The sequence below is a fragment of the Leuresthes tenuis genome, unplaced genomic scaffold (genome assembly GCF_036924035.1).
Source record: "Leuresthes tenuis unplaced genomic scaffold, fLeuTen1.0.hap1 SCAF_8, whole genome shotgun sequence".
NCBI lineage: Eukaryota > Metazoa > Chordata > Actinopteri > Atheriniformes > Atherinopsidae > Leuresthes > Leuresthes tenuis.
In genome coordinates, this window is record NW_027325362.1 from 10,115,239 (window position 1) to 10,137,883 (window position 22,645).

General features: G+C 36.8%; 1 protein-coding gene across 2 annotated transcripts in view; it reads left to right on the top strand.

Annotated features, from left to right (window-relative positions):
* grid1a (glutamate receptor, ionotropic, delta 1a) overlaps window positions 1–22,645 on the top strand; it is a 234,249-nt gene that overhangs the window by 177,150 nt on the left and 34,454 nt on the right. For both annotated transcript variants that reach the window (XM_072390774.1, XM_072390775.1), the window contains exons 5-8: window positions 6,504–6,557; window positions 16,767–16,940; window positions 20,294–20,455; window positions 21,426–21,545. In XM_072390774.1, coding sequence (XP_072246875.1) covers window positions 6,504–6,557; window positions 16,767–16,940; window positions 20,294–20,455; window positions 21,426–21,545 — 510 coding nt within the window. The remainder of the gene's footprint in view (window positions 1–6,503; window positions 6,558–16,766; window positions 16,941–20,293; window positions 20,456–21,425; window positions 21,546–22,645) is intronic.

Sequence of the window (22,645 nt, forward strand, 5' to 3'; positions counted from 1 at the left end):
TGTCCTGCTAACCATTACTTGTTTGAACCATTCAGCAGCCTCTGGCATATTTTACAATAAACACGTGCTTTCTTTTAATATTTCAGATGCAAGATAATAAAAATCAGATAATGTTGATTTTATGAAAATTTAGGAACATTTCTGCTCTAGAAAATCTGTGTAATCTGAGAAGTATTTACAGGCATAGATGTTTTTTAAGGTAGTGTTCACAACAGGTGTTCTGTAAGTATTTTAATTTGCTGTCTGCAAAAAGGCTGCTTGTGTTGATACTCCAGATAGCTGTTGTCATTCTATAAACCGAAATGTGAGAATGTTGATGAGCAGTGATCCTTTCACAGGTTTGTCATACAGGACTCATTTGGTAATCCTAAATTTCATGTGCAAATTGAAGTTTAGCTTGGGAAAATTGCCTCAATTAGAATTGATATCATATTTTGATACTGGGACTCTTATTAAACCCATTCTTATTAAAAACACCCAATAATTTAAATTAAGTGTCACCGCTTGTAGTTTGGCTTAACTTGTTATTTTGCTGGTTGCAGTAGAGGCATGTTTGATGAAACTAACTTCTTCTGTAATTACTGTAAAGACAATTGATTTAATTACCACAAATATTTTAATTATTTTAGCTATAATAAGTGGAACCGCAAACCATTACTTTTTTGCAAGTCTCTCAGATTCAGTTGGATACAGGATGATGCAGGAATGTGTGTAAAAACAAAAAAAATTTTATGTTGGTGTGTTCACCTCTATGAGCAGAGTTTAGAAAAAAAAGAATATGTTCAGCATTAAAAAGTTCTAAGTTTCCAGTTTAACAGGTACACCAATTCGTCTAGTGCAACAATCCTACAATAAATCTTGTAAGAACAAGTCAAAATATTAGAAACACTTGCCAATTTAAGGCACCCCAATTGCTCAGCTGCCTGCAGCTTTCAAAACGAGTAGAAGGCTGCAAGTTGAACTCCTCTCTTACTTTTTGAGTGCAATCTCACATTCAGGATATTCATCTTCAGCAGTCTGAGCCTTGCCCAAATTCTCCTTCCACAAAATTTTCACATCCTCCTTACTGAAATTTCTCTCAATCCTTTTGTGGCTGTAACGATTTTAAAATTGGAGTAGGCATACGCTGGCTTCTTTTGTGACATAGGTTCTTTATAGGAACATGCCTGGGGTACTTTGCCTCTCTGATCAGACACCCACTGTCACCAAGCTTTAGTGCATATCAGCTGTATAGAATGTTCCTCAGATGTCACTCCAGGCAGTTGTTATGCTTCCACAACCACATCGCTTTCCAGATTTTCACCATTACATCATCTCCTCAATTGAATAGAAAGGAAGGCACACACACACAAAGCTGAAAGTATGCTGCTTGGATGTCGATAGCGTTTATGGTCTCAAATGAATTCTGAGGCTTTGATGCGATACATTACAGTCAAAGGGGACATCACCCTAGCTCAGTGCAACTGTAATAAGACAACACGTAATAAGAAATAGACTGATTAGGTAAAATAATTTAGAAATTTGAACTTGGACATGAGGCCTTTGTCATTGATAGCATTAAGTTTTAAATCCCACAAGCAGCACAAGTACAAGGGCATATGGGACTCGGCGGTATGCAGAGCTTTTAATTTATAATGATGTTTACTCAAACAGGGTTTGAAATCAGTTAACACTGCTTATACAAATGGAATCTAATGCCATCTGTGCCCTGCATAAAGCCGTTCTCACAGCTACCCCCCACCCTTCCCTTTTGTTTAAAATCTGAGCTTTACTCGCTTACAACTTTTTATCATTGTTGCTAACTTAGCAACTTTCTTTTAAAAAAAACAGTTTGACTGACTGACTGTGGCCATATTCTGTGGAAAACAGAATCACTTTCCTTTCCATGGAAGTACCACTGATAACAAAACACAACATTAAGTTGATTATATCAGATTATGTCACGTGCTGATCAACTCTAGTCTTTAGAAGTTTTATTTTATGAGATATGTAAATTTTTTTGTCTACATTTGTTATTTGCACAGCCCTGTAGGAGTGGATGTTTGCTTATTTGAATTAAATAGTTTTTTTTTTTAGGATATTCAAGTCTGCCTTTTAATTAACTACTATGCAGCTGTATAATTTCGAACTGGGAAGTGGTGTTATTCTTGTTAACATACTTGCTGTTTGCACAGTCTTTAAGTAAAAGTGCTTGTTACATCATATGCATTGACTTAAACCTGAACATTTATCCCAATCTGTATTAAATGCCATTAAAGGATGTATATTGGCATTCAGCCTAGAAAAACGGGAGAAGGCCCAGCCCTACCTCAGCATCCAGGTTCTTGTCAATTAAAAACATTTCTTTGCATTTTGGAGTGAAGGCCTGTCTGATTGATGAGACATTTAGAAATGAAGGTGAAACAAAGCAAGGAATGTTGATTTAGTCCTGTTACATTTGTATGCTTCTGCGCTCATAGATGATGCTCGAGAGAATATCCAACAAAGAATGAGGTTTTACAGTGTGACAGCTCAATTATGTGTTTGTTAAATCATTCCAGAAGTACTTAAACATCAGCTTGTAAAAATAATTTAGCTTAATAAAGATTAATTTCCAGGGTGTCTAAAGCTGTCAGTGTTCAATTGTACCGTGAAAAGATGCTGAACATTTCAAGTGTTGTCTTCTGTTGTGCCCAAAGCTTTAACAAAACAATGTATCCCAGCTGTTATAGTACACATTCACTAACCCAAATTACAGCACCAGACTGTACTATTATGGCATTTGACAGAATTTGTCTGGAAGAATGAATTCACTTCAAAGAACTGTCATCTCTCTTGAAAGTCAAGGTTATATCTTCAGAGCAGACAATAGTTATCACTGTCAGATATTATTTGGGTCCAGAAAGACATTATCATAATATGAAAGAATGGATGGATTACTTGTACATGACTGGAGCTTTCTGATATTTTTTTTTCATTTTCAGATTACAAGAATTTCATAAAATTTCTTTATCATCTGCACCTTGTCAATTTCCAGTAAATCTTCTGCTATGGAAGCTTAATGGATGATATATGGTTGTATATTCCCGTCAAACATGGTGGAAGTAGAGTGGTTGATTTGTAAAAACTGCTCAAATACATAAGAGTGAGCTGTATTCCTCTCAAGCAGGCTGAGCTGATATAAATAACGTGTCCTCGCATTGTCTACAGACGGATAGTTTTGTTTAAAAGATGGAAAACAAATGCTGTAAACCAAAAATGCATTATATTGTGATATCATTCATTAAGACATTGTTAATTTAATAGAAAATACCAAGTTAGTTCATTTTCAAACCTCTAATCATATTCAGCCACCCACACAGTAACTCACATCGCTGTCTGCTTACCTTTGTTCACCTTTTCTCTAATATGGCTTCTATGGCTCAGCCTTGAAATCTGTAGCCTGAATTTTTCTCCCAACTTTGCTTTGTTCCTTAACTGTAACCAGATTCACACAGATGCAAACATTTTCAGGTGTCCTCCAGTGTTGACCATGAATGTACTGCAGCACAGAAATGAAAAATATTCAGGATAATATGAAATATATCACATACATGTATACAATCCCATTTGTCATTCTTTTTCAAATGCTTGACTGAAGATTATCTTTAAATCGGTGTGAAATGATACCTCAGTTATCAGTTTTCTTGTTTTGGGCAAATATGAAGGCAAATTTGGGCAGTTTTCTTGGACTTTTTAGTTTTATGTACAGATCTATTTTCTGTTTATTTGAAAATAGCATATTTAGTCTGGCTGTTCCTCTCAATAACCAATGATTGAATTGTGAAACATTTAAATACACGTTTGTCTGTGCAGCAATAACTGCTGCTCTGAATTTCCACGGTGAAATAAAAATCAAAGCAGACAGTGAAACACATTAGCAGCACTGATTGAACTTAATTTTGTAATGACTAATGTTGTCATTCCAACTTTTTGCCGTTTCATTACGTCAAGTAATTTTTTTTTTTTTTTTTTTTAACCATTTACAGTCTGTGATCAGTCTGACAGTGAGAGCAGCATTATAATTAAATAATGACTCTTCCAAGGTTTTAAGATTGCTTTTGGTGCTGCACATTGGATACAATTAATGAGGATGTTGTCATTGAGTAAAAGTCCTGCACAGTTTTAAGGTCATATATTCAGGAGTTGCCGTTGTGTTAAAGGTATTCATGTAGGCAGTGCATTGTATTAATAATATGATAATATTAATCAAACTGCTTTTCTCTAGATATATATTTTATTTTAGTACAATTGCTTCAAAATGTTTTAAATAGAAAGGGTGTTACCTTTCACACTGTACAGAATTACTTTAATTTTACTTTAATTATGAGTCCATTAAACTACTTATAATTCCAATAATCTAAATGTTTTCTGAAACTATGTCGTGACTATTTTAACTACCCTCTATTTATTAACGGACTCCTCCAGTCTGATCAACTGATTCTTAGTTTCTTGATCTGTTTGCAGTCAACTTTTGCTGAAGCTTCACCTGCAACTTCCATAATGCTGTACAAAAAAGGTTGTACAGTCTTCCCTCATTGTAAGTCTCAGGTTTGAGAAAGTTCTCAATCTTGTCTCATTCTGGCAATGAAAGAACCCAGGTCATTACTAGTTATTCTGCTAGGGATCTGCTGGCTCGCCAAACACTGTGGTGCTCGGATGCATTTGAGGAGTCATTATTCTCAATAAAAATGATGGCTTACTTTGGAATTTCTTCCTGTATCACTGCATGCAGAAATGATCTTCCTTTGAGTAACAGCTGTTTTGGAGCTGATTTTGGGTTCCTCTTCAGCCTGAAAAGGTTCAACTACTGTAGCTCAGCTCTGACGGCAACACGTACCACTACACCTCGCTGGCTTTGTGTCGACTAGTGATCCAGGCAACTCGGTCCAGCTGCTCCAAACAGTGGAGATTATTTAATCTATTCATAAAACGTTAGAAAAATCTGTGAAAATATTTCTCCCTAATCTTGACACTTTATCTTGTTTTATTCAGTGTTAATCATGTTTAATCCTTTTCGATTTAACCAGTTTTCTGAGTGCTTGGCACCTGGTTCTTGTGGACACTTTGTGTTACAGGTGTGAATTGCATTGGAGGATGAGAGCTCCCTGTTAGCTTCAAGTTTAATTTTTATTGGTAATTATTGGTAATTGTTAAGTGTTTCTTTACTCTGCTTGTTTTTGAGTCTGTTGGTTAGTCATAACAAATCATTTTCAGCCTTTAGTGATCATGCCTGAGTAATTTAACTATTTCAAGAGTGTTACACCCATAAATTAAACCTAACCCTAAATCTAATCTAGCCCTTTTCTTTATTTTTACTTCAGGTATTGTAGTTGCCTAACAAGTGATAAAAGATGTTAATCACTTCAAGCCCTCTATAAACTAATATATATAGATTGAAATTGATTAAATTCAATAACCAACATTATGACAACGCATAGTGAAGTTAGACAGATACCCTCGTGCACGCAGTGTAATGAGATTAAACATGACAGAAATTGTATGCAGTCTCCACAGTGACGTGGACAATGTTAGTAATTCTAAGCAGGATTATTTCCCCTGAACTGAGATTCTGTACATTCATACACAGCTCAGAAACCAGATTACAGTCTGCTCTCTGTAATGTTTACCTTATATATAGGTCCTGGAAAAAAAGCAGATTTACTAGGTTTTCTACCTCAGACAGGAAATATAATGCTTTGACAGCAGAGCGGCAGTATAAAAGGAAAGATTAATACATGGAGGTGGAGGTGCATCCTTCTATTCAGATGTCTCTAAAGTGTGAACAAAGCAGAAATGCTCACAGAGCAGCCTTTGTGTGTTTACCTCTTTAGATTTGACTATTTGTAAAATGTTGATGCGTTTGTACAAAAATCTGTGAGTTTTCACTACAAACAGTACTCAGTCGCCTCTGGCAAAAAAAAGCAAATGCCACAAATTGCGGGTGACAAATTGCAGTAGCTGGTTTTTTTTGTTTGTTTTTTTTTTTCTTTCTTTTTTTTCTAAACTATATTTGGTCTATCCATTAGCCTTTTTTCTTTTGGCAGAGTTGAACCTTTAATGCCACAGGCTCTCGAGTCACATGTTCATCCCAAACAACTGCACCTGCATCTATGGGGTGCTACATTTTCTGTCGAATGATGACAGAAAATGTAGCACCCAATGTCATTAGAAGGGGAAATAAGTGTGGCAATTGAGGCCCCTTAGTTGTAGGCATGTTATGTGCATCTGCACCTCAGGCTTTATGCTTTCATGCACTAGAGGCTGGGTTGTCCAATATTGTACAGGCAGTGTGATTTTGATGCATTCTTGTAAAATTGGACCTGCAACCTCTGTGTTCTGGGATCATTTACAAATTAAGCACCAGAGACACCTGAGGGGTGACATAAATGTTTGAAAGATTCCAATGAATTTGCACACTTGATTCTTTAATTGTCTTTCTCTTTATGTCCCCCCTCCTTTTCTTATTTGATTTATCACTATAGGCTGTGGAAACCAACCTGGCATCCAAGGACAGTCACTGGGTCTATGCCAATGAGGTAAGGCCAAATGCAAATACACTTCCATGCAAGTAAATTTTGGAATTTTGAATTGGGTCTCATTAGCTGCTAAGATACAAAAACTCATGTTTACCTATGCTTCAGCAACACTTTTATTTTCATCTTATTTTTCTAGCATGCCAGAAGAAGTGACAGACTGACTTTTATTGATTTACAAAACTACCCATCTTTTAATAGTTGAAAATAGGCTTTTCCCCTTTTGAACCAGTTCTCAGTGTCTTACATTGACCTTAATACTCTTATGAAGAAGCTGTGATGACACAAAATCTAGGTGCACTTTGAGAATACAAGACAGTAGAATCCCATTAAATGCTTCAGCTTTGCAATTCCATTGATTCTAAGTGATTTGAAGAGGGTGGGTCATGGGATTGTTCCAGTGCCAAAGGCAGTGGATGAAAGACTTGAGATTAAAGTTTCCTCTTAGTGACAACCTCAAATATTTACTTTGCTGTGCTGAGTTGGGTCAGCCTCTACAACATCAAAAGTATCCACACATCAATGTCGGTTTTAATACATAATAAGTTAAACCCCTTGGTATGTCATCTCATTTTAGAAAATCACTGCCTCACATGAAGGAACATGTTACCAGAGCCCAAAACATCATACCTAATCCACAGAGCTTGATAAGCATTCTACTTGTGGTAGCCGTGTTGTTTAAGATGCTGCAGCCAATGATGAGAAGCTTATGTTTTTTGATAGTGTGACAAATTACTCTTGATTCGTATGTTTAAAACATTGGCTGCAGCACACATTAGGCTGACACACTTTAATAAAGCAGTTATTATTTATACTTCAGTTGAAAATTGGCTAAGCTTAATTTTTGTATATGCATTGATTTCAAAATGTAATGAGGCTTAGTGTGTTGAAAACCTTCTGCCATTTGCCAACCTAAATTACTGAAGTTTAGACTGTAATGAGCTTTTAAAAAATGGCAACCTCCTCACACTTTCACCATGCATTTCAGCATTTACATCACTGAAGTCTCTACTTGTACTGAAAAAAATGTACTGAGATCATGAGTTCTTTGAAACCTTTTTGTTTCTGTTTTAAATCAATATTCTTGATACTGTCAGATTAATAGTGTCAACAAGGTTATGAGGTAGGGGTTGTAATTTGGGGCAGTGCACACATACAGACTTATTCATGCCTCTCAGTCAGTTACTGGAGACTATAAAGACATCAGCTTTAATTGCATTAAAATCTGTGAAAGTATGAATCAATGACATTTTAATTCAATGACACTTGCTTAATGTCTGATGTGATGTGGCTTGATGCACAATAATCTCTCCGTAGTGCACATTCAAAGGAGAAGACTGTGCCTGTTTATATCTGTGAACTATGAAATACGGTCTTGGTCAGAATTATTAGTATCTCTGAAACATGTGAAATAACAAGTGAATATTAAATGCCTTGAGAAATAAATGGAAATTAATACTTCAGAATACTTTTAATAAGTACCAAAATTCACTGAAAAACAACAAAATGCTTATTATAGTTGCGTAAACGTTACTAATGTAAAATCTCTGATCAAGACTATTCCTTTTTCATTAACTTTCCATTAACTGTCACCCTTTCCATTAACTTAAATTAGTTTCTCAAACTAAACCGTAATTATCAGGGCTAACTTTTTCTTAATTTAAAAAAAAAACAATAGATCATACATTTTTATTACATGAATAAAGGGACTGATTGTCCCCACTTTTTTTTTCACAACCTTGCAGATGGGTGGACTTAGAGCATCAGAAATCCTGTTATCAAACAGTTATGTCTACTGAACTGAGTTGGGCGCCATAGGTGGAGGCCACGGGGGAACACAATTCCTAAAAAAGAAAGGCCAAAAAGGTCAAACTCATAATTGCAAAATTGTTTAGACATGCCACAGTCTTTTTCTGGGATCATTTTCAGTGAAAACTAAAAAACGGAGCTCTACAGGAATACATTGCCTCAGTTTGTTTAAAGGTTATCAGATGAAAGAGAAGATCTTCCTACCCACAGTAATTCGTAGTGGCAGTTATATCATGCTGTGGGGCTGTTTAGCGGACTCTGTAACTGGAAACATTGAATGTTTTAAAAGCATAATAGAACCAAAATATCATAAAGGTACCTAAAAGCAAAATGTGTCACCCTATGTCTGAAAACTAGGGTTTGACATGAAGTTCTTGTGTGTTTTAGCAAGACATTAACCCAAATTATGCATTCGACAGTACAAGAGAGTGGTTTGAAAGGAAATTATGTGTGGCTTTAAACTAGCCAGTGTTGTGCCTAAATGACATTTTTTAAATGCTTTGTCAAAGAGCTTAAATCTGCCATGACAAAAAAAGAGTGAAAGTTACCAATAATTGTATCCGGGGTAAAATTTGACTGTATTTTATGTTTAATAACCATATGAAAGAATTTTGTAACTGTTGATGATCTGAACCTTTGACTACTTGTTAAAAAAAAAAATCGTTGATTTCCTTCAGATTTTTTTTTTCTTTCTTGATCACTTTCTCCAGCATATGATTTTAATTTCCCTTTCCTCTCTGGCCCTCTTGCTCTCTTTCAAAGCAGCGAGGAGAATTTTGTTGGCCATATCCCTGCCTCACATGCTGTAGTTTTTCTTTATCCTTTTCTTTTTCTCCTTCCCCTCTTTCCATTTCATCACCAAAGATGAACCGGCCATGAAACTAACAATCTCATCGAAATGAGAATAATACAGACATGTTGAGAGGACTAACAATAAAATTCAATCACTGCTCTTACCAGCCGGTTTTACTGGGTGGTAGCCTCCAGAGTTTTTCTCATAAACAGAAGAAATAACATGAAAACGCTGAGCTACTTAGGAGTTGTTTTATTATTCTTTAATCCCATTCTTCCTCCTCTTTCACTGTTGCCAACAACAAGAATCATATTGAATCCAGGCAAATATCTCGTTGAAGGATTCAAATGATTTCCACAATGCCTGCTTTCTCAAAAAAGGACAAAATCTTAATGGTAGGTTGTTTTCTTTAGCTTGTGATTAGATTTGTAAGATGCTTTCAACATGATATTGTGTAAGGGAGAGCTTGTATGCTTTTTTTTCTAATTAATGCTGCACATTAAAAGTGGTAAAACTTTCATTTGCAATTTTACAAATTGCATCTGTTGCAAGAGTTCACATATATTGCTTCATGGCTATGATATACTGCACTTTGATACTGTTTCCTGCTCACAAAATGAGAAAATCTAGTGAGCCTGACCAGATGCAGTCCAGCTTTATCACGATATCCTGCAGGGAAATAACATATCCCCGTTACCTCTTTCTCCTGAATGCACCGCAGTCCCAAGTGACAGTTGCTGCTGTTCAGCTGGTCATGACAGACTTGTGACATACATTTTAACCAGGTGATCCTGATGCTCACCCTGGTTTTATCATTATACATCTGCTCTCTGTGCTCACACGAGCCTTAAAACCCACCCTTCTGTAGACAAAATGAGGTCTCACATATTGTTCAGCTGTCATGACAAGCAGATATGCAAATCTGCCACCAGCGGCAACATGTGGCACAATGAATGTGGTTGTCAAGCTAGAAATGTGATAAGAGTACAAAGTGAGAAGCGTTGAGAAGAAATGATGCATGAGTGTGATCATATGTCACAGGACAAACAAAATAAACTAAATCACATGTTCAAATCAAAGTGTTCCTCTTAGAAGTGACATACAACTGACATTACTTCTGCTCTGCACTATAGAATGACAATACTGCATTCCCCAGATCTAAAAGATAAAAAAACATTGCAGTTATGTGCATTTTAACAGACAGAGCAGCGACAAAGGAATGCTAATCTAGAGTCAAACTCCTGAAACGAAAATGACTCGTAATGTCACTTGTCAAAATATGACTGTCCCTCTAGAGACACAGAAGACATGATCAGGGTTTCAATGCAAGATGGTTTTTATTTCATAGTTATGATAGAGATGGAGATGGATAGAGATACACAGTGATAGATAAAAGCTTGGATGTATTGATATCTATAGCTGGATGGAGGGATATAAATCCAAAAGGAACTTTTATGCTTGATGAGATAATAAAATGTCCCTTTGAACATTTAGTTTTCAGTTTTTTTTTTTTAAACCTATCAAATGTTTTTATATTAATACAATTTGACTTACATTTAGCACTGCCTCAGGATTTTGGGGGGAATTGGTTTTTATTCCTCCATTCAAAAAAATTAAAAGCTTTGAAATCATTGTGTAAGATGTGCAGGATGACTTTTATGTGAGCAGGAGAGCACAAGGATAATTGACAGGCATGTCTAACGAAACCACCCACTAAACCTGGGTGCTCCAGCTGCACGCAGACCCACATCTGACACTGTCTAGTCTACTCAGATGGATTGCACATCCTGGGAGGATTTGTTGTTGTTGCTTTTTTTTTCTCCCTTCAAAGGCCAGACACTGACACTAGAGAATGTTTGATGGATTAGATGACTGTGCTTGCTGTGACACAGTCAAGGAGGACAGTCATGGTATGACTGATGCCTTGGGTAACTGCCCATCAAGCAACTGAGATGAAAACCATATTCTTCTGATGCAATCTCTGCTGCACCAGATTTGAGGATTTGCAGGTAGATTACTTTAGACAGCACTCGCCACATAGAGATATTTATTTTTCAATTATCTTCAAAGGATAGTATAAAATTGCTTTTGTCAAAACAGTGGATTTAATGTTGTGGTTCTTTATGCAATTAACCATGATGAGCATCCATGCAAAAACCCAGTGTGTAAATGTAAAAAAAAATATCCAGTGTGGTAGCCATAAATTAAAGTAACCCAGACAGAGGGACGTCCTTCACAAATTATCTTATTTAAATGTTACAGAAGTTACAGTCAGATTAATTTTAGTTGTTCATTTATTATTAGGGTTAATAAGTGGCCAATTTAGATTATACACAAACCAACTGAACCTCCAGGCTGAAAATAATGCTGTCAAAGCACTGAAAATCTTCAGCAACAGTTCTAAGATAAATGGTGGTTTGCATTGTGCTTACAGATCACGATATTGTTAACTTGTGTCATGAACAATCTGCCATAGAGTTGCTTTCACTGTTGCTCTACACAGGAAAAAAATATACTTGCATCACTGAATTAATTGGAATGGTGTTGTTCATTACGGTATCATTATGTTACATTATAAGTCAAACTACTATGTGCCAACACAATCAATAAGGACTTAGGTCAAATTACATTTTTGCACTTGGTTTGGTGAATTTCCAAATGCAATTTCACCTGAAATGGCCTGGCATTCTGCCTGTTTTGCACATTGATTGTATGTACTAACACTTAACTGCAAGACTGTTTCTTGGAGTATTTTCAATTTGGAATCGTGGAGTTATCGTGAATACACCAAGAACTTTTCTTTTTTTTCCGAATGCAGCTCTTTGTGTTAAAACATGGCTGGGGGCAGTAATTACTAAAACACTTTAACACAGGAACCTCCTTTACCTTGAATACGACCATCCCTCACCTGAATTGCGTGTGCAATTGCATAGTTATACTATCTGCTGGTTGTGCCTATTGTATTTATGACCAATTTTAAGAACTTGAAAACCTGTAGACTTGATGCACAGTTCAATGTGAAACTTAAAAGTGCCTTCACAATTTGATTTTATGAACACAAAAAAGTCTTCATAATACAGTCTAATATAAGCAGTTGTGGTATACAATGCTAATTAGGTTTTAATGTTAGGGCTTTAGAATATTATCAGTAAACTCCAACAAAATCCTTATTTCATCCTCATTAGCTTAATTTACCAATTTAGAGTATTACACAAACGACAAAAGGTCATTGGAGCTACTACACATAATAGGTCTGAGTGATGCACAGTAACCTGAAGCACAAAGAACACTGCTACCCACATTCTTAAAAGCAAATTCACATTTTCATAGAAACAAGGTATATGTTCTAGTCAGTAGTTTCTTAAACATGTTAAAAGGCTGAGCACTGTTTTACTGAAGTGTTCAATTAGACTGTTAAACAAGCAAAAGCTGGCCCCACCCCAAACAGTGGAACATTATGAGTAGGCCCACTACATTACATTAGCCTCAGACTAGCAACTAGGTAGCTCATTTTTCTACCTTTATGGAAATGCATCTTCCATAGACGTCTGAATTTGCAAACCATGGGCTGTCTATTTAAAGTACACAGGAATAATGAGAACGAGAAAACTTTGAATAAATTTGTGAAGAGTAATGCTGAACTGCAGCACCATCTCAGATCTGGCCACAAAACAGCAGCGGATGGCGTAGGTTCAAGGGCAGCCCACCTACTGACAGAACTGAAGTGTCAGGAGTAACAACAGTCTGTGAATGCTCTGAGGATTAATTTTGAGCTTCTGTGATAGAGTTCAGGAAAAGGTACAAACTTTTACCTGAGATAGCTGGTATACTGGTAAAAATCCATAGTTGCATCCACCAGACTGAGTCTCTCATGCCTCTGCTGGCTTGTTCATGCGTTTAAGTTTCTCAATTTAACAATGTTGGTAACTTGGTCAACAGCTTTAAGATAACCAAAATGTGTTTTTTGAATTTCAAATCTAAGCAGTTTGATTTGGTCAATCTAAACTTTAACACTCTATTTGGATTCTTGTGTTTCGTTGGAGCTTATGAGATGTGATGATCAGGGTTCTGTAAAGAAATGCCCCCAGCATCACAGAGCACAAATTCCAATTAATTAAATGTGTTTTTGAGACCTAATTGACCTACTTGATTATTTTAATCATTAGTCTTTGGCTAGGTGGTTGATTCAACATTTGTCTGTGATGTTACAGAATACAGATTAATTATCACTTTACTCAGACATTAAAATATACTATTTTAGTCTGCTGAAACATAGGCGTGTTGCTTTTTCACTCACTGTTCTTACTATGAACAGTTGACATCTTGACAAAGAATATGCATTAACCATGCACTTAGCATGTTTAGCACATATAATAACAATTAGTTTAGTGGGAATATGGTTTAAAGTGTGATTTATTTCTAGTTAGATGTTGAAAGTAATTTTCAAGCCTTGTAATATGTGAAATACAAAAAAGCAAAGATTGGCAATTATCCAGGCCATGGTAGGTGGTAAAATCTCTAAACAGGAGAGCTGGCACCACTTGTCAGCTACATACAATGCACTGTTGACACCCTTAGCCAGGCAGTGTGATAACCATTCACACCCGGAGTCATTTGAATGTTTCCATTTAACAGGCCTGTGGTTCATGTGCATAATGACCCAAAAGTGCATGGCCTTGAATAAAAGAATGTAAATCTCCACTAACCAGAAATGAACTGAGGAAGTGTCTAGGATTACACATAAAATGTCTTTTATTTGTAATATATCAGCAGTGTTGCTGTATTATGTGGTTTTTATATGCAAGTTAAGATTATTTTTCTTTTTACTGTCACAAACAGTGAAGTAAACAAGTCACCTATTCTTTGTGACTTACCAGTTTTATGTTTATGCATTTGTCAGATGCTTTTATCCAAAGCAACTTTCAAATGAGTATATAACATTACAGCTAACATCAAAGCTAACAATAAGCTACGTAGAAGGAAAACCACTAGTCAGGCTTTGTCAGAGGTGACAAGGTAGAAATAGAGTGCATGGAGAGAGGGAAGTACAGAAAGAGAAAGTGCAGTAGAGGGGGTAGGGAAGTACAGGGTAAGTGCTAGGATAGGAGATGCTCTCTGAAGAGCTGGGTCTTCAAGAGTTTCTTGAAGTTCTTTTAGCACTTGGTAGGGCATTCCACAATCATGGAACGACACATAAAAAGTGGATTGTCTTAAGTGTGGTGTAGGCACTGCTAGACGACAACCCTTTGATGACCAGAGTGACCGAGTTGTGACATAAGCCTTAGCGAGAGCATTCAAGTAGATGGGAGCCGGATGGGATTCACTTTTAATGAGAATCTTGATTATTAGCTCATCACTTCATTTCTGAGGAGATGCCATACTAGTACTAGTTTACTGAAATGTACAATTTATTTTGTCTGAAAGGTAATTGGAAAGCTTCAATTTAATCTGATTGCTGATATATGGGGAAACTACACCACTGATAGTTTAGATCAGACTTCTTTGTCTATTTCATGTTTGTGTATTACAAATACTTTGGTCATAACTGAAAAAGAGTAACTGACTCATTATCCCTTGTTCAATATATTCAAACCACATAAATAGATAAGTATACATTGTATATACAAGAATTTAAATTGTCATACCCACTGATCTTTTTCTCTATTCTGGGCACCCACAAAAGCACCTCTATTTCTAATTAAATTACTGTCATGATTCCATGAAGAATTTTATTTATTTCTACTGAAAGATTAATAACATAGAATCAGAAGCACAAGGAGGATAATTTAGCCTGCCAGGTGAAGCTGATGTGATTAATGTATTTTGGCTTCAGCTGTCATTGAAACATGCCTGTGCTGTATTCATGGCTTCAGAAATCTGAGTCAGTCGACAAAAGTAATTACCTGATAATTGTAGGATTTTAAAAGTTTGCACTGTTTGCCATCTGCTAGTGTCAGAAGTGATATTCCGATTAGCTCATAAGGTATTGTAATTACAGTGTACCATTTAGATTGATAATTCTTCTAGTGGTTGAAAAACACATAGGATGACCACTGCCTTGAAGTATGAGAACTTTGCACTCTTAGAATAGTTACTGGTATTTTTTAATTCACTGTGCAAGTGGAATACAGTGCAGTTGTGCATGAGTTGTGACTCAGGCCTGTATTTCCTCTCCATGTAGAAGATAAAAGGCATATGTCCCATTGGTCAGCATTATTGCTGGGTCAGGATATGGCATGAATGTCGTCTGTGATAGTGACAGAACACTTGCACTTGGTAGCACGGTAAGTTATTAACTTAGACATTGGGGTTCAGCTCTATGAACCATGCAACATAATTTTTCTGATGATTGTGCCTTGGCAGGTCATGAATATTAAAACTTTCCAAATGACTGACTATGAGGAGTCAAAGAGAGAGTCAGAAGGAAAGGATAAGAGAAGAAAAAAAACCTGAGGTGTCTTTTACACAGACTCCTCATACTTCAGAGATAAAAGATCTGATAAATTGGAGAAAAAGTTTTTTTTGACACTTTCCCCTCCTTAATGTTGACAAGAGATAAATGTGACGATAAAGGCTTAGACGTAAAAGGGAGTTTGAACAGTAAAGCACATACCAAACACATTTGTAACATAACACATACAATACTGAGACCATTGGCAAAACAATAAGAAACTGAAAAGTCACATTAGGATGAAAAGGAAAGAAGTGCTAAGCAAACAGCATCCAGGAGAAATTAATATTAAGTGTGGACATAGACAAGCCGCAAAAGGAGATCAAAACATCTTGTATGGGAAAAGGATAGAGGGCAAGTATTCAGGGATGTATGGTCAGGAATATATCAACATGGAGCTTGACTGCTTATTCAATCCTAGAGTAACCTCACGGTTTTATTGTCGGGTAGTATATGAACCCAATGTTTCTCATGAGACTCACTGTCTGCCTCAGACTCACTGTCTGCCTCAACATTGACCATTGTTCTGCTATGGAGACTAGCTGGCAGCATAGTGTTTCATGAATATTGATCTGAGCTGAGCTTTAACACAAGCAACCCACACAAAAAGGAACCAAAGGTCACCTACAATATTGTTGTGACAATAAAATAGATTTGTCAGACTAATTGGAAGAACAGGAAGTTTCCTTGATTGTGAATTCTGTCTCATGCATATCAGATATTGACATAAGGAATGCATGTGCATTAGTTTAAAATAATTTAAATAATTACAGTTTATTAAATAAACCACTGCTGAGACAAGTGTTCTTTGTTTGGTCACGGTTAATGTATCAATTGAAAGAGAAAACTCAAAATTAAGTTAAGCAGAGTTCAAAGTTCAAATTTCCACCAAAGCCTCAATCAATTGTCCCACTTTTACTTGTTGGAACTATTCTTTCTTAATTCTTCAGTGTTCTACCACTGTGCCATTTTATTTGCTCAAGAGGCAAACACAACCAACAGCCTCCAAATTATCTTCCTTCTACAAATTCCCACTAAGACTGATGACTTGTTTAATGATTTCTCACCTTGCAGAAATACCTGTCTGATTTAAAAAAATTGTCATCATGCTTGATTTACATGAAATATAAAGCTCCTCCTTTGTCATCTTCATCTATAGGAGGTGAGTGATGCAGACATCATGGAGCTGGTTCACAGCTCTCTGGGACGGATGACCATCATTCGTCAGATTTTCCCATTGTGGAGGGACACAAACGTTCGATGTATGAGGAACAATCATCGCATTTCTTCCCTGCTGTGTGACCCACAGGAAGGCTACCTGCAGTCCTTGGAGGTAAATAAAAAAACTGTTAAAGCCCCTCTCCATTAAAAATAACATTTCTGATATTTTTAAAGTGTCCTTAAGATTCTTTTGTATGTCATACAAAACATCATGGGTAAAATCAGCTTTCAACATTGAGCTGATGATTTCTGCTTTGGATGTTCAGAACACAACCCAAAGTCTCAGAGAGGTCAGCTCAGACAGCCTGTATGTGCGACAGGAGAGCAGCTGTATGGAAAAGGTGTAGGACAAAGCTTTTGTTACTGCAGTAATGCTCCACGCCTGTGCCTGGTCTGATGGTCAGTCCTGTCCGCTATTTGGAACACCATGTACTGCTCTATGTGTTAGAGCAGTACATGGTGTACTAATGTGTTAGCATTGCACATGAGGTGTATTTTCTTTTTTTTTTTCTATCGAATATTTAGGTCTCCAAGTACTATTATTTAGTTAAGTGAATGCATACAAACAATTTAAACACAGTGATTAATAGTAAACACAAGCATATAAGTTTGTTTTGTACATCTCATCTTTGGTCCATTACTGTTGATGAGAAAGCATCGTTTCCTGGTCCCAATAAGTTACATCCTAGAGTGCTAAAACAATGCTAACCAGTTTTATTTTCCGGATCAATAAAGTAATATTCTGTTATTAGTATGACAGGAGGAAAAACTTCATTATGTTTGTGTTTATTTAATTAAATTTCACACCAGAGGCCCAGATTTTGAAAACAGGTTACAGACTGAAACAAGCTGCATGGTGTAATCTCGGGTCACTTCAAGTGGGTTGTACAACAGCCAGCATGACAGTGTGTCTTAAGTCAATTTATACAAACATACAGAAACATCCACATACGTCCTATTGAACCATTGATGGTCAAACTTCTTTGGGAGCTCCGTCTTGTTCGGGGTCTTTCTCCACTTCAAGCGGATGAAATTGCACGGTTCTTTCAGAGACAGTCGATTTCTGTTCATTATACTTTCCTTCTCCTCGGCTTTCCTCAGCTATTGTCATGGTAGGATGAAGCCACCGGTCACAACCCCAGGAAGAGGAGGGCTGAGTAAGTGGTTGAGTAAGAGACTGCTCCCTTCTCCATTTCCCACCCCTCATACATGGTGGTCTGAGGGGTGTCATTTTAATAGGGGTGATAAGACTGCTGTTCTGCTGTAGCCAACTGGTATTTTGACCAAAGCATGTCTCATACATTTTATGAAGTCCTCTGGAAATTATGCCAACTTGTCAAAAAAAGGGCATAATGCCTTTTTTTTAAATGGAAAACTTGTTTTAAGATTTTAATTGGTGCCTGCTGTAATCTTGCAAGGTAAGTGTAAAAGACTGAAGTTTGAACTCTGCAGGTCACAACAGATTCCAGTGAGTGCTTTAAGTCATTCAAATGATTAAAAAGTGGCAAATTCTTCAAAGAAAAATACTCACTCCAAAGTCTCTTCATTGTTGATGAAAATGCTTAGTATGTTCCATTTTCATCCACCCATATCCTCATATAGGAGCCAAGTAGGTACCTACAGATTCAGATTCTGAGCTTGGAGGATGGTGAATGTACAGCATGGAAGCAGTATGATTCAATCTCTTCAGCAGAAAATATTAAGAACAACAAAAAGCGCATATGCTTCTGAAGGGGCTGTGAGCTTTATTCCTGCTGGATGCCTCACAGTTTTAGTTTTAACTGTGCGGCACAAGCATGAAGCCATGGCACATCTGCCAAGTGCCACATGACTACAAATATTAACTGATTATGTATGCAACTGAATGTATATTATACTCCCTTGGCAAGATAATTATGAGAAGAATGGATGCCCTTGAATATAAATTACTGCAGTGCAGTCTGTCTAGGGAAGTACGGACAAAGTGAATAGTTGCTTTAAACTAAAGAAAAGCCTCTTTTTTTTCGATGAATGTCACAATTACTTGAAACTTAATTTCTTCATAACTTAAATTCAATATTGCTTTCTTACGGTAAACTACTCACGTACCACAAGCTTGACAAAAGCTTCTGAGATGGAGTTTCAGATATTGTAAAACAAATTCGGCTCCATGAAATTTGTATCAAAGATTTATTAACCAAGAGCCAAACCAAAAGTTCAGTCAGTAACAAAGATGGTTCATGAAAAATATGTGCCTTACAAATCTGCCTTTTCTCTAAGACATAATCATTCTCTTCTTTTGGGTTTTCAAAGTAACCTTTTTCAACCAGCCAGTAATTACTCTTAACTGTGTATTCTTTGCACCTCTCAGACTTTTGTTTGGCTCAATCCATCTGGAGTGTAATGGCTGCACTCCCTGTAGCTCTATTGAAATGTTCACATTCATTTTTATCCATAATACGGACAGATGGCAAAACCATGTGGTGCGTGCACCCACAGTCCTAAATAATTTACATTAAGGAGGGTTAAATATTGGGTAATGGTAGTTAAGGCATTCATCCGAATAGTTGAACACTAAAGAGGTGGCAGAGGTTTCCTACCCTAATCTTCATCACAACCGTTCAGGTGTGCTGTGACCTCAGACATCCAGAGCTACAGAGCTGAATTTCACCTCTGATTTATCCTCTGACTCGCTGACCTTGAAACAGGTGGAGCTTATTTGTAGAATCTTACCACTGAGAGGCTTGGAGTGAAAATCTAAACATGTCATGAACTCTACGCCTGGAGTAGCAGCCGGTATTGTTCCTGTGGAAAGTCTTCTGTTGGAGGCTTTGACTTGACTTGACCCTGAGGACCTATCAAATCAACTGTCAGACCAAAACACATGGCAGTAGACATGATTTCTGACAGGATGCTCTGCAGTTGAGGGAGAGACAATTGGACGGATAGCAGTCTTGAAAAGCATCAAGCAGGGGAATATTGAACCACATACAGTACAACTGTTTTCATATCACACCACAATACCAGGATATTTGCCTTTTGCTGGTCTTATTGCACAAATCATTTCACCAGCAAGCAGACATCATTGTCCAGCTACTGAATCCCAATGCTTGGTCATTTCTTGCAAATATAAAATGCAGAAACTCATGAATAGGGAAAGAAACTGTGTTTCACGAGAAAAAAAAAAGAAAGAAAATCAGACAAAAAGGGCAAAACTTTCCACTGATCATAAGCAGTTTTCACTCTCTCCAAGCCAGGAGGTAAGATGTCATTCTTCACTGACAATTTTTCACAATCCAAAGACCTAGACTGCAGCCTGACTGAATGAAGAGTACTGCTCTATTTCTGCTGCTCTTATAAGGGTTCACCATGGGGTTGTGCCATGTTTTCTGGAGCCCTATATTTTGTTTTATGTCCAGAGTTCTTCAAAGAAGAAAAATCCAAGAAAGCACCACATAAAATTGCTTATTTTTCCATCTCAAACAGGTATCCAACCTCTACCTATATGACAGTGTTCTGATGCTGGCAAACGCCTTCTATAGGAAGCTGGAGGACAGGAAATGGCACAGTATGGCCAGCCTTAATTGCATGAGGAAGTCCACAAAGCCATGGAATGGAGGATGGTCTATGTTGGATACTATTCAAAAGGTATTTGAGTTTCACATTCTTTGTTTGTCTGTTGGTAAGAACTGCTGAAGGTTTCTATAATATTCTGTCATGCATGTTTTTATGAACAGTTGCTTTTAAAATTTCACTTCCAGTGAGTTATCAGAAGCTTTAGTTAGTATAAAGCTGATACATACAGTCAGGAAAGTTAGATGAACTACTATGATCCCTACTGGTAACTCCTATTCAGTCATTTCAAAAAAGCCCCGAAGGAAGTTTACTAAGTAATGTGATCTTTATCTTTGGTATAGGGATGGATTTGTGGCTGATTCTGGGCTTTGATTTCTTTATCCTAAGGTTGCGCTCTACGCTCTCTCACTGAAATAAGGCCTCATATTCTACACAGTAGCTTGATGTCATCCATTTCAATCTGATAATTGAATTTTTCATTGTTGCTCAGAGTCAAGCTGGTTTAATTTCAAATGTGATACAAGATGACCAAGTGGGGCATGAAAAGACAACAAAGCAGTTGACGTCATGGAAACCTTCATAATGTTGTATTGGTGTTATTCAAACTGAATATAACCCAACTTAAAACAAATTAATGTACAGTGTAGACCAAATAAAAAGTACATCCCTGTAGCTAATAGCTTGGTTGCTTGGTCCATTCATGTTAAGGCTTGTGAGAGTACATAAAATGGAAAATTTGCATGCATTTTACAGAACCTCTTGATGATTGATATCTGCAAAAATGGCTCCAACTTTAGTTTGTTCGGGATTCTGTCCATACATGATATGCTTCATGTGCTGTATACTCATTAAAAGAAAGTTAAAGAAAGAAATGCAATAAGATAAGTTGTACTACATGCTTATAAAAAATTAAATCCAAAGAATATCATTAAATTTTCTGGATCAGTGGTAAGTTTTTCTAAAACAATAGACACATACTAAATTATTACATTAATTTACATTAATTATCTCCATCACTTGTATTCTGCTGTTGTTGTTACAGGGACGGATCAGTGGTCTGACAGGACTGATGGACTTCCGTGCTGAAGGCTCCAATTCTCATGTACAATTTGAGATTCTTGGGACCAGCTACAGTGAAACATTTGGCAAAGATGTGAAACGGGTCAGTACATATTTGTTTTAATTTGGATTTTATGCAAATCTCTTTGTTGTTTTTTTAATCTTTTACTGAAGACAAGCTCAGAGATTCTACAGTAGTTAGTGTTCGGTGTTAAGCAGAATGGTGCCAGACTTTTTTTTTGGAAAGCAACTGTGCCACATCCCATTTCTACACTCTATGCACTAGACCAAAGACCAATCAATGTGAACTTCCTCATAGAAGTCTATACTGAAGGCTTTTAGTGGGTACATTGTAATTTCAACTGTCTTACATAACTGTCCTTTCTGTAGGTACGAGAGAACAACACAAGCTGTGAAACTATTGATTAAAATAGCTTTTTTTTTTTTTTTTGACAAAGTCTCAATGTTGCTATTTAACTGCGATGATACTCATAAAAGGGAAATTACCCACACCTGCTGTCAGGTAGAGGAACAAAGACCTGTAGGACAGGATAAGAACCAAGTTCTCCTAAGATAGAAATTTAGTAAAAATTAAAAAAGTAAACATTTTTACTGATCATAAATCACCTCCTAATGTGGGTCCCCAGGGTCTAAAGTACTGCTCTTTTTTTTCTTTTGCCATTACTTTACTGATGGAACATAAAATCAGCTGTACTGTGGTCACATTTATTAGTGAGGCATCAGGTGTTGGCAAGCCCTCTCCTGGATCTTCTGAATTTAACAGATCTGCAAATATCTTGCATTTAACAGACCAATCTTCTTGGTTGGAGTTGGAGTAAGATAAATGTTTGGGTTTAATTAAGCAGGGAAAAAAAAACCCACTCATACTTAGCTTTTTCATGTTTGATCTGAGCTAATGTGATGAGCACAGGCATTCCCATGTTTTACTGAAAACAAGCAGGCTACAAGAGTGGACTGTGGAGTCATTACTGGGAAACACGTTTGATCTTTGAGTGTTGTGGAGCTGAAGTGAAAGATTGAGAGTGTTATTTGTGCACTACTCTCAGCTGTAATTTGTTTGTCGCTTTTTGTCCTGATTCAGTCAGAGACTGCTCGCAGAATGAAGAAAAATTGGGTTTCTTGGCAATCTATGTAGAGCAGGACTGACCAGAAGCGGTAATGAAGATTTAATCACCACTCAGT